Consider the following 13,091-nt stretch of genomic DNA (forward strand, 5'->3'; position numbering starts at 1 on the left):
TGATTGTACCGAAGTAGAACCAAGATTATTTAAATTGTTGGGTAGCTGTTATGAAAATCAATCTTAGCAGCCACTTATAAATATGGTTAAACTTCCTATCTGATCCGTTTATTGCAGCAGCAGTCAAATTTCTTGTTCTTTACCATTTGCCGCAGGCTTCAATCCTACCATCAATCTTACTCACTTGCACCTAACCGTTATGCACTCTGTAACCAATTTTTTCTACAGAAAGTTCTTCTGGCTTGAAGCCTTTCAGGATGTCCAAACAACATGTTTTCTGTGTCAAACATTGACAAGTGTTCCCTGCAATTTAATTTGGTGTTTTACAATGATATCCTGGATGTGTTCTATTCTCCAGCAAAACACCAACATTACAAATGAAACAATCATTTACTTCACTCTATCTTTGCTTTGTAGTACAACTGATTTTACACAAGCTTTAATATATTACTTTGGAATATTATCCAAGCTGCTTCAGAGAGGATGACAACCTCCAATATATCATCAATAAAGAACTGATGTATTTCAAAAGGTACAGTGATAAGTTTTTTATTGATTTATCCCTATGTAAAATCAAAGTAAAAATGCTTCTGTGACCCAAGTGCTCAACAAACACTGAATCTAGAAACATATTCAGAAACACCAGACTTCTCTGGAAAAAACTATACATGATTCATGTTCTGATCATGTTGCTGTGGAACATTCTCTGTACTCCTTGGTTGTCTGCCATGTGTTCAGTAACTCCCATGAAACTGAAGCTCTTTCAGCATATTGAAACTAACTTTAATTTCCAGTAGATTACGCTCAATATTTTTCCTTCCACTTTGCTATTTCCCTGTCAGCTGCCATATAATCTCCCTTGGGTGACAAGGAGTCACAGAGTTATGCAGCACAAAAGATGGCCCTTCATCCCAATGCAGCATCCATTTACACTAATCCTACACTAATCCAATTTAATTCTCCTCAAATTTCCCATTAACACCTCCCCGCATTCTATCATTTATCAACACACAAAAGGTGATTTTCCAGTGGCCATATAACCTATTAATTTTGCCTATATTGCATTGTAGCCAGTAGCTCAAACATATGCCAAAGTGCAGCTTTCTGTCCATTGCTATTGGGATTCCAGATATCCATTGACAGCATAGTTGAGGTGAGGGGTTCACTGTGTTACCATAAGGGCAAACCCACATTTCGCCACTCTGGCACTGTGAACGTATATTGCAGAAGATCATGTTGACTTTTGTTTTACATGTGCATCCCTTGGACATAAATAGTGTGGCATTTGCCATATCAGGCAATAAATATATGCGTTTAATTCACTTAAATCATTTTGTGGATCCTGAGACCGACTTGTGACATTAATTGAGACTCTGGAGAATAAGCCACCAAGACACACTCTTTGAGTGGGTCAGCTGAGATTAAGTAAATCGAAGAGAAGAAATTGCTAATCATATGTCACCTTATCATGTTCCTAATATATCTGCACCAGAAGAGCGTGGATACCCACCTGAATCCTGGACACATGTAACAGGACTCAGACTATTTTCTCGTCTAAGTTTTACAAGAGATTATTGCTTACCAGTACAATAAGATCCATATTTAGTTTATAAAATGTGTTCACAATGTAAAATGATACTTTACTGTTATACCTATTATAGTGTACATTAAATGTACCATGACAGGTGGTATTTTACTATCTCCCATTTATCCAAGAACACAACATATGAACATAATAAAAAGTAGTAGGCCATTCAGCCCTTTGAGTCTACCTGGCAATTCATCAAAAAACAAAATTTACTAGCTCAATGCAATTTCCCATCATTTTCACCATATTCTTTGATTCCCTTAATGTCCAGAAATCTATTCACATTTTTTGTGTCCACATTATTAAGAAAAAATCTGTTAATGAGGATTAACAGTTCCCCTCCAGCCTCTATTCAACACTCCCACAACAACATGACAGCAGTACAGGTGTTTGAGCAGATCCGTAAACCTTGGCTCCATTCTATTAAGACTGTTGGTATTTAATAGAGGAAAAATTCATGTAGCTGAACAAATGATAAAAATGTGTATCATTGTAAGTGAGACTGCTACTTCAGGGTCCCCGTGCCATACTGCAATCATTCAGTCTACATGAAATGAGGCTCTTCCAAATTCATTTCTTTCAGAAATATTATATCACAATTTCTTATCCACGCCTTATGAAGGTAGAATGTTATGATGTGCTTTAATACAGGTTGTAAACCAATTGGTTAAATAGTCTCCAGATCATATTGTACACACTTTAAATAATTAAAACAATTACCTTATTATTTGCCAAGTATAAATACCGCAAATTCTTAAGATTATGGAAGGCATCATCAGGTAGTCCTATAGAAAGTCAAACAAGGAAAATTCATCATCAACTTTTGACGTTGGAATTACTTAATTCATCATATATGAAAATCCATATTTGGCATCTGACTACCATTTTACTGTATTATTTTAAGCTTGGTTTAATTCAGATAATGCACGTCTTTTGTTGCTTTAAAGAGGCAACCATGAGTAGACAAAATATTCTTGTTTTCAATGTTCTATACAGGGTTTCACTGTGAAATAAATCCGGATAACAGATGTCTATAAAGCAAGTAGAAATAGTCAGTCTAGGGTTTTTAACCAAGTACAGATTTGGGAAAATAAACTGAACGATTTTCTTTCTTTTTCTAATGTAGCAAGGAGCAATGAGCAATGTGTAGATACTTTCACAGCTGTCAATATTTCCCCATGTTGCCAAGAAAAACATTGGAGTTTCTGCACAAAAACAGAAGATCCAAAGTAGTCATCGTCATTTTGTGATAGTTTCCAGTTAGGGAGCACAGAATTATGGAATTTTCCTATTCTTATTTTGGGTAATACAGTATGTTCAACAAGCTCTCTCATACTTTGTTCTCTATTGTGGCCTGTCCCGTTGAGTTACTCCAGCATTTGTGTCTGTCTTTGTTCTCTATTGATTTCATTGCAGTAGGGTAGTTGTGATAGCACAAGTTACTAATATTTTGGATTTGCCTTAATTGGTTGAGCTTATTTAAATATTTTTATCTTTTAAAGGTGTTTTTGTTTTTAACCATCATTAATCTTTTTACCAATTTTAACCATTTTTTAAATGTTTTGAATTATTTGTCTTTGACAGCGTTGGCAATCATTTATGCTGGAGGACAGGGCTCAGCTGCCTCATAAAGTATTTTTGCTTGTTTTCTGTGGCAACGTGTGTCAGGAGTTATGGGGAAAAGGCAGGAGAATGGGTTAGTAGGGAGAGATAGAGCAGCCATGATTGAATGGCAGAGTAGACTTGATGGGCCGGAATGGGCTAATTCTGCACCTATTACTTATGATCTTTTGAACAGGGAATGGGGGGTGGTAGGTTGTTCTGCCAATCCTACCCATGCGATGCTATTTCTGGAATGCCCAGTCACTGTACTGTGCATGGTGTGGTTGTGGATTTACCTTTTTTCACCAGGTTCATGCCAGGGAACTGAACAAGTACAATCATGTTGGTAAGTGTTGGCTGCAACACAAATTCTGTGGTAGAGTGGTCTACATCCAGAGCAAAATAACTTAAAGCAAAGATGGACATAGACATAGAAAATAGGTGCAGGAGTAGGCCATTCGGCCCTTCGAGCCTGCACCGCCATTCAATATGATCATGGCTGATCATCCAACTCAGTATCCTGTACCTGCCTTCATTTCACTGCACATTTCACCTCATTTCACTGCACATCTCGTATGTGTATGTGACGAATAAACTTGACTTGACTTCTCTCCATACCCCCTGATCCCTTTAGCCACAAAGGCCACATCTAACTCCTTTTAATAGGCAAGAGGATGTGGAGTTCTGATTTCAACGCAGAACAGAATGGATACAATTGAAATGCTTATTACAAAATTGCGATCATGTTGGTAAAAATAAGATGCAGTTGTTCTGTTATTATCCCTTTCTGAAGCCAGCATTGTTTCATTAAATAATCATAATTAAGTTGCTTGCTGCACATTAACATGGTCTCACTTGATGTAATCTTCATCTGCTCTGTAATATTATTCCTCTCATATTAAGCGACTTAACCATTTCTTCTGACATATTTAAGCTTATTACCTCAACACTTGAGGGAAATTTAAATGAATTTACATAAATCAATAAAACAAGATTTCTGAGTGTTGTAAATGATACCAGGCGGAAAGGAGGGAAACCAAAGCGGCAGTCAACAAGGGCCAATTCCAGGATATTTATTACTGCATCGCTCTGCTGAAGAATAAAAGAAGTCTGGGGCAAGGTTACTGGTTTGCCGCAATACTTTGGCATAGTAGATATTTCAAAAGAGGGCAGAGAAAGAGGTGAATTATTACAAATTTCAGCTCTTCGACAGATATTCTCTTTGTCAGTATTATCAGATACCTCTACACTGTATATTAGACCATAGTCCACAGCCAAGGGATAACCTATCTACTGAATATTTATTCCAAAGATAGTATGAGTCAAGGCCATAAATAAAAAGGACTATTATGCTCACTGGAGACAGTGTTTTTCCTATCTCATCAGGAGATGAATTCATCAGTTAGTTCTCTTCTGACATGAAAAACAAACTTGTTAACTTTTCGGATCAACAAACTGGCTAACTTTACAATTAATATCTGAATAACTTGTACGCAGTTCACAGTGATGTTTGTTCTGCTTTATTTTACACCTCATCTGTAAAGTAACAGGTTAATCACTAACTGTCAATGTCACAATAGTACCAACAATGAATTTACTGCTGAGCATCAATCTTTTCCTAACATGTAGTACACACTAAGCCTTGGCATTTTTTTTTTACACCTGCCTTTGACTGGGGGGAAATCGCACAATCGGGTGCGATATCTGTCTATTTTAGACTGCACCCTTCTCAGTTCAGAAATAAGCCTCAACTTAACCTCTATGTCTTGGCTGTTGTATTAAGGACAGTATCTGTTTGTTCCTAATGAGAGGTACCTTTAGGAGTAGGACCATAGCCTCAACCCTATGTGGGTTGTTAATGCTCCACAGTGCTAACAGAACGCCACTACTATTACACCTGTGAATACCATTAAGAACATGGAACATAGAACAGTACAGCACAGGAATGTGCCCTTTGGTCCACAATGTCTGTGATGAACATGATGCCAAGTTAAATTGATCTCATCTGCCTGTACATGATCCATATCCCTCTATCCCCTGTAGTTCCATTTGCCTATCTAAAATCCTCTTAAATACCACTATTATATTTGCCTCCACCACTACCTCTGACAAAGAAGTGTAATAAGTTGCTTCTTCTAGGCCAGGCTGTGATAATCTGAACTATTGTCTTTAGTTTAATTGATCATTGATGCAGTTTGTGAATGGATGGAGGCCATGCTTAATGTGTGCATTCTAAATTCATCTTTCTGCTAATTCTCAGTGCTGGCACTATTTAGCTGATAGAGGGATTTAGAATGGATAAATTAAGCATTTATGGACTAGAATCTCTCCATGTAAAAACAATTTGAGTGACCAGGGCCATCGGTAAAACTTGGAGTCAGACTGAAAAAATAAGAATCAGTTATGTGTGATTATGTGATGCCAAGTTTATAATTGTAAATATAAAGATGGATAAGTAAAAGCAAGGAAGATCAAGAACAAGAACAAGTATTAAGAAAAATATCTATTACTTTTTCTGGTCACTAGTGAACATTCTTGCACAGATAATAGGTGTCTATGGAAAATAATTGTGGTGCAGCTTTACCTGAATCAGTAAAAATCTCTCACCCACCAAGACTGAGCAGCACAGCAGTGACAGAAAATGTGAAAAATAAATGTTAATGTTGCTGGGTAAGTAACATTGATTGGATCTAAGTTACACCTTGCTTTGAAGATTTGGTTTAAAAAATTGAAGAAAATGCTTATCATAAAATTAACCATGAAGTGGTTGTATTGTAATCGCTCAGATGTTCATAAATGCATTTCAGGGTAGGGGCTCTGGAATCCTTTCACTATCTGTGACTTCAATTGCAACATGAATAGGAAAGCTAATCTGAAGAAATTCACCAAGTTGCTTGGCTGTAATGTACAATTGTAACTAGGGATAGAATATAAGTGCCAGTCTTTCCAGATCTGTCCAACTACTGAATGAAAAGCAGACATAATAACGTGCTTTCAAAAGACCTTTCAGGCAAAGGTCCAGGAAGATCTCATACAGATGGTTTACACTTGGAGAAGAAACAACCAGAAACCGAGTCCTTATATACAGTAGGCATAGTGATAAATCTGCCTGCCTGCATATCTGCCACATACTTCCTAGTAACCATACACAAGGTGACATTGGGAGACCTATATGAGCAGGTTGTCTTGTTACATCTTTTGAATGTGATAATGAGGCAAGAGATCTTAAAAGACGAAAATATCTAAATTTAAAAAAAAAGTTTTCTGAAGAAATTCAACAAAACAAAATTGAAGTTAAATAAAAAATACAACAAATCAGTAATTCTAAAATACAAGTTTTTGATAAACACTGCATTCATGATAATAAAAATGTCAAGGCTTTATTGACATTGAAATGAAAGTGAAATGGAGAAAAATCAGATTAATCTAATTTACTTCACGGCACCTCTGTGTAATTATGTAATGAAACGTGAGCTTTTTAAAGAAACTAAGGTCCCCTCTAGAGCCAAATATATTGCAAGTACATGAATACATAGTAAAAATAGTCAAACTTAGATATATACATAACTTTGCAGACTAAGAATATATTAGCAATAGAAGCCGTGTTCACAGACAACCTTAGCTTTCCTTTGGTTTCAGAAGCCAGCACTAAAGGAAAGCTTTCATTACCTTTAGAACTAAGCCGGTTATTCTGCAAGTTAAAAGTCTCCAGACTCTGCAGTCTTGATAATTCCTCCAGAGGGATCACTTCTAAAGCATTGTTCTGAATAAAAAGAAATTACATGAATTATTTGAGTTTGGCTGTCAGCTCTGAAAGCTCACTCTCGTTTGTACAGATGGCCAAGATTGAAATGGAAGTGATATGTTTCATCTTGTGAGGAGAATTTACAGTAGGAAATTGATCCATAGTTGAAGGTCCAGAAAATCAGATTTAAAACATAAATAATGGCAAAATAATGTTGGTCCAGTGTTATATTCTGTGGATTGGACTTCAGTGAATAGGAGTACTTAATAGAACACTTTCATAATATAATTAAGGTCTACACAGCAACATTCATTGACACCTTACCCCCACTCTGCCCAAGAAAATATTCTGTATTGAAAATTTAGATTGAAGTATATTTTAAATACCACTAGGAAATTTCTTGAGGTTTCAAAACAGTACACACCTTTTAGGATATATACATAATATCCTGGATTTATCCATGCTTGGAAAAGTTCTGATAAATAGAATGATATAATTCCTGCCTTTTATTCAAATTTTCAAACTGCGTTTTATCATTCTCAGACCACCCAAAATAGCTCAAACATTTTTGGATGCGCTTATACATGTGCAAGAATTTTTGGAAATGCTTTCATTTATAAGGGATTCTGAATTCAGCCCACTTTATAATTTGTGGTTAATTCCTCTATCAGAAAATTATTTATGGCATTTTGTGATTTATGTTCCTTAAAATGGCAATTTGAATGATTGTTTTGAACCCAGTTTTTTAAATTGCAACTTTCAAAATACATAATGCAGTATTTAAAGAAAAACAATACTTAAGTAATTTAAGAGCTGTAATGTTATTTTGGTTCAACATTATTTTGTCAATCAATGTAAAATGTTGATAAGTTCAATGAAACCAACTACATAGATAGAGGTTACTTTTTCATGTAATTGAGATTGTCATGTTATGTTTGTTAATACAGTGGGTGTGTTGAGTATTGTGAGAAGTGTGGTGGCCAATGTGGAACCAAGCCACAGAAACCAAAATGATGATCCCTGGTTCCAGTTAAACTTGGCCACAATTAGAGGAAGGAGTTTATAAAGAGTTTAAATGTGCTGGGTCTAGGCAGAAGAAAAGCAATTCATTGCTTGCCTAGCTAGTCTGTATTGTCCTTTAGTATGTTATAAACTCATAGAGCTGTACATATGAAGGCCCCTTCAACCCACCCTATCCATGCCGACCATGTTGGCATTCTGGGCTAGTTCCATTTGCCCGCATGTAGCCCATATCCCTCCAAACCCTTCCTATCCATATGTTTTCCAAAATTCACAATTTTGTCTCTATCCGCTTTCACTTTAAACCTATGAGCTCTAACTTGAGAATCCTCTACTCTGGGAAAAAGATTGCAAGTGTTCACTTTATCTATGCCCTTCATAATCTTGCACATATCTATTAGGTCACCACTCAGCCTCCTATGCACCAAAGAAAAAAGTCACAGCATATCCAACCTCTACCTGTAACTCAAGCCAGCAAATCTAGGTAAACAATGACTTATACAGCATAAATATGCCAACATTTTACTTGATACTCTTCCCAATGAAGATACCCCATGTATTCAACAGTGGCTGAATGGGAGATGCCAGAGAGTAATGGTGGATGGTTGTTTGTCAGGTTGGAGGCCAGTGACGAGTGGGGTGCCACAGGGATCTGTGTTGGGTCCACTGTTGTTTGTCATGTACATCAATGATCTGGACGATGGTGTGGTAAATTGGATTAGTAAGTATGCAGATGATACTAAGATAGGTGGGGTTGCGGGTAATGAAGTAGAGTTTCAAAGTCTACAGAGAGATTTATGCCAGTTGGAAGAGTGGGCTGAAAGATGGCAGATGGAGTTTAATGCTGATAAGTGTGAGGTGCTACATCTTGGCAGGACAAATCAAAATAGGACGTACATGGTAAATGGTAGGGAATTGAAGAATGTAGGTGAACAGAGGGATCTGGGAATAACTGTGCACAGTTCCCTGAAAGTGGAATCTCATGTAGATAAGGTGGTAAAGAAAGCTTTTGGTGTGCTGGCCTTTATAAATCAGAGCATTGAGTATAGAAGTTGGGATGTAATGTTAAAATTGTAGTCAACAAAATAGAGAGAGTACAGAGGAGATTTACTAGACTGTTGCCTGGGTTTCAGCAACTAAGTTACAGAGAAAGGTTGAACAAGTTAGGGCTTTATTCTTTGGAGCGCAGAAGGTTAAGGGGGGACTTGATAGAGGTTTTTAAAATGATGAGAGGGATAGACAGAGTTGACGTGGAAAAGCTTTTCCCACTGAGAGTAGGGAAGTTTCAAACAAGGGGACATGACTTGAGAATTAAGGGACTGAAGTTTAGGGGTAACATGAGGGGGAACTTCTTTACTCAGAGAGTGGTAGCTGTGTGGAATGAGCTTCCAGTGAAGGTGGTGGAGGCAGGTTCGTTTTTATCATTTAAAAATAAATTGGATAGTTATATGGATGGGAAAGGAATGGAGGGTTATGGTCTGAGCGCAGGTATATGGGACTAGGGGAGATGATGTGTTCGGCACGGACTAGAAGGGTCGAGATGGCCTGGTTCCGTGCTGTAATTGTTATATGGTTATATGTCAAATGCCTTCTTCACCACAGTGTCTATTTGACTGACCACTTTCAGGGAACCATGCACCTGCACCTCCAAGATATCTATGTTCTATAACACTCTCCAGGGTGCTGCCATTTCCTTTCTAAGTAACGCCCAACACTTCACAAAAAGACAGAAAGTGCTGGAGTAACTCAGTGGGTCAGGCAGCATCTCTGGAGAACACAGCTAAGTGACATTTGGAGAAGGGTGCCATCCAAAAACGTCATCTATCTATGTTCTCCAGAGATGCTGCCTAACCTGCTGATTTACTCCAGCACTTTGTGCCCTTTTTTTGTAAACCAGCATCTGCAGTTCTTTTTTTCTCCAACACCTCTTCCTTAACAGAGTTAAATTCCATTTGCAATTGCTTGGTCCACTTTTCCATCTCATCGAGATCCTATTGTAAACTTCCTCAGTGTCCGATATACCACCATTTTTGGTGCAATCTTCAAATTTAGTGCCAATGTTAATTACATTGTCATCCAAATTGTTAATGTAGATAACAACAATGGTGGACCCAGCACCGACTCATGCGGCATTCTATTGGTCACTGACCTCTAATCAGAAAAATAATCCTCCGCAACTTCTCTCTGATTCTATCCTCCAAACTAATTTTGAATCCTAGTTCACCTTGGATTCCATGTGATCTACCCTTCCAGATGCTAATATTGAAGCTTATTGTTAAAGTTCTCACAACCAAATATTAATGAAGGTTCAGTCTGCATCTGCTTAGGATAACAGAATGTCAGGTGCAGATGTACAACTCGAGATCGGGCAAACAAAGCACAATAGCCACAAACAGCAGTTCAACAAACCACCTCTTACTAATCAAACTGATAGGCAGACACACCCAAAGGTATTCTTGCAGTGGAACAGCACAAAGATTTATACTATTCCTTACCTGCAAAGACAGATGCAGTATTGATTGTGATAAGTTCTTGGGAAATTCTTTTAGATCCACCCCACCACAGTCCACAGTTCCATCCAGGTTACAAACGCAGTCAGCAGGGCAAGAGTCCACCTGCTTTTCAAGATCGGTTTTTTCTCCTGTGTGATTCTTCACTGATTCATGGGCATGATTTTCTTCACTTATAGCACTGCAGCTGAAGCTCAGGAGCCACAGCAACACAGGCTGCCAACTGCTCCAATTCATTTTACCTCCTGAAACAATGCAATTCACTTATTTAATAACACATTTAAGATGGGATGGGATGGAATGTTACAACTTTTTCGATATAAGCTTTTAATTTAACTAAATTCCATTATTTTTTAACTATAATTATTCAGTTGAGAAAATTAATTAATTTATTATAAGTACAAATATAAAGTTATCCTGAGGTACAATTTATTATGATATATAGTTTGTAAACCTTTCAAAGTTATAATCCTCAAAAATTCTGTTCTTCATTGTGATATGCAGATATAACCATATAACAATTACAGCACGGAAACAGGCCATCTCGGCCCTACAAGTCCGTGCCGAACAACTTTTTTCCCTTAGTCCCACCTGCCTGCACTCATACCATAACCCTCCATTCCCTTCTCATCCATATGCCTATCCAATTTATTTTTAAATGATACCAACGAACCTGCCTCCACCACTTCCATTGTAAGCTCATTCCACACCGCTACCACTCTCTGAGTAAAGAAGTTCCCCCTCATGTTACCCCTAAACTTCTGTCCCTTAATTCTGAAGATGAAGAAATAAAAAGCATTAAATTCAATATATTTGTTTTTATTATTTCACTTAAGAGTTAACAGAAAGAGCTAAATATTTTGATGTGTATATTTATTAACACACATCTTTCTCTTTAAATTAAACTGAGACTTTCCAATAACAATGATTACTGCTGGTGAAGGATATGGTAAACCTACCGTAAACAACTCTTAACAATTAACAAAGTGCAAACTTCACAGTGAGAAAGTGATTTTCATCCCTGCAAAGTGCCCTGGGTTTGGACACATTTTTTTTCCCAGATGGAAAGGAAGATCTTTTCCAGATGTGCAACAAAAATGGAGAGAAACAATGTATCGACTTCCAAGAGAACTTCTGTCCTCTTACAGAAACATGAAAAATAAATATCCAGGCCTACTCTGGAGTTATGTGGAAGCACACAAATCTGCAACGTATTTCTAGGGCAAATCTCTGGAAAACCTGGTCGAAGCTCACTATTAAACAGGCTTCTTTAATGTTTAATCACTCATTTTCTTTTGGCTAAGAGCCCTAATAAGAGAGAAACATGTAAAACTCAGTAATAACATGCCACTCAGAGTGAAAGCAGGAAAATGCCACGTATTAAACACCAAAACTACTAAACTCCATTTCAATAACATTTAAAAAATGCATTATCTTGACTGATGTTGTTAATTAAAACAAGAAATTTCAGTACCATTTACTTAGCTCTGTGATAATCACTACCAGAGCCAGAAAAATGGCATTCGACTAGAGGTAGCTGTTTCATTTAGATCTGCTTGGATAATTAAAGCCATACTTTTAAACCAGTTAAACTGCTTTATTATAGTTGGAATTTATTGATGTCCCCTTTTGAAACAAGGTTCTAAAGCCCCCCTCCTTTAACTTACAACAAGTTATAGCCATCTAAATGCCTCATGAATAAGTAATAAAAACATGTATCGGTACTCAAGTAGATGCAGTTTTAATTTCACTGTATTAATTTATACCTCCAGATGCTGCAACAATTATTTTCTTTTCTATATTTGAGCTTTGAGAACACTTAACTTTAAATCACCTCATTGGCAATTACATCGCTAATGTGGTTATAAGGAGCATATTTATAATCTACTTTGAATTTGTACAAACACATTTGCTGGAGGTATCAGCAAGTTAATAAACCACAATCCCAGTAAATTACTAAAAAACCATTGGGAGTCATACTTTAATAAAAAATGATATGAAGAAACTTCTTCCCTCGTGCCATATACACATACACACCTGAGTCTGTTTATAATCAACGCACACAGATCCAATTCAACTGCACAGAGGCAAACAATCCTCCCAAGTCTGACCTGATGTTATTGCTTTTCCTTTTCCTCCTACTGGGAGCTGTTCTTGCTTGTAGTTTCATTAATGAGGTGCAGTCCAATTTTTTTAAACTTCTGCTTAGGCTGAGTTGTCAATCAAATCAGTTCTGCATCCATCACTGATAAGGTTACGACCACGGCAAAGTTCTCTAAAGGAATAAGCCTTCACAACAGGGTCTGACGAACGCTCGTGGTATGACTATGATTTGCAGGAATGTGTTTCTGTGCTCTTTTGGGACTCAATAACACATGAGATGCATGTTTGAGACCACACAATGTAATCTACCATATTTCCTCTATTAAAATCAAATACTTCTTTTAAACATTGACATATTCTGGCTAGACCGTAAGGAATTATTTTTATTTGTAGGATTTATTTTCTAATTAATACAATTAAAATATTTTCATCGAGCTTAATTCGGTACTAATGCACTTTATATTTATCTATTAGCCTTTGCTTACCTAAGCTTGCAGTAATTTTCATGCCATTTTTATATTTT

The 13,091-nt window shown here is 36.9% G+C and overlaps 1 protein-coding gene across 3 annotated transcripts in view; it reads right to left on the reverse strand.

The window, feature by feature from the left end:
- Positions 1–12,854, reverse strand: part of podn (podocan) — a 30,273-nt gene extending 17,419 nt beyond the window's left edge. Inside the window, exons 1-4 of one of the 3 annotated variants that reach the window (XM_033028505.1) lie at positions 12,503–12,854; positions 10,451–10,710; positions 6,860–6,953; positions 2,309–2,373 (exon numbers count right to left, since the gene is read on the reverse strand). In XM_033028505.1, coding sequence (XP_032884396.1) covers positions 2,309–2,373; positions 6,860–6,953; positions 10,451–10,702 — 411 coding nt within the window. In that variant the 5' untranslated portion in view covers positions 10,703–10,710; positions 12,503–12,854. The remainder of the gene's footprint in view (positions 1–2,308; positions 2,374–6,859; positions 6,954–10,450; positions 10,711–12,502) is intronic. The other 2 variants (XM_033028504.1, XM_033028503.1) reach the window with 2 other exon arrangements.
- Between the last annotated feature and the right edge of the window lie 237 nt (positions 12,855–13,091).

This window comes from Amblyraja radiata, chromosome 10 (genome assembly GCF_010909765.2).
Source record: "Amblyraja radiata isolate CabotCenter1 chromosome 10, sAmbRad1.1.pri, whole genome shotgun sequence".
Lineage (NCBI taxonomy): Eukaryota > Metazoa > Chordata > Chondrichthyes > Rajiformes > Rajidae > Amblyraja > Amblyraja radiata.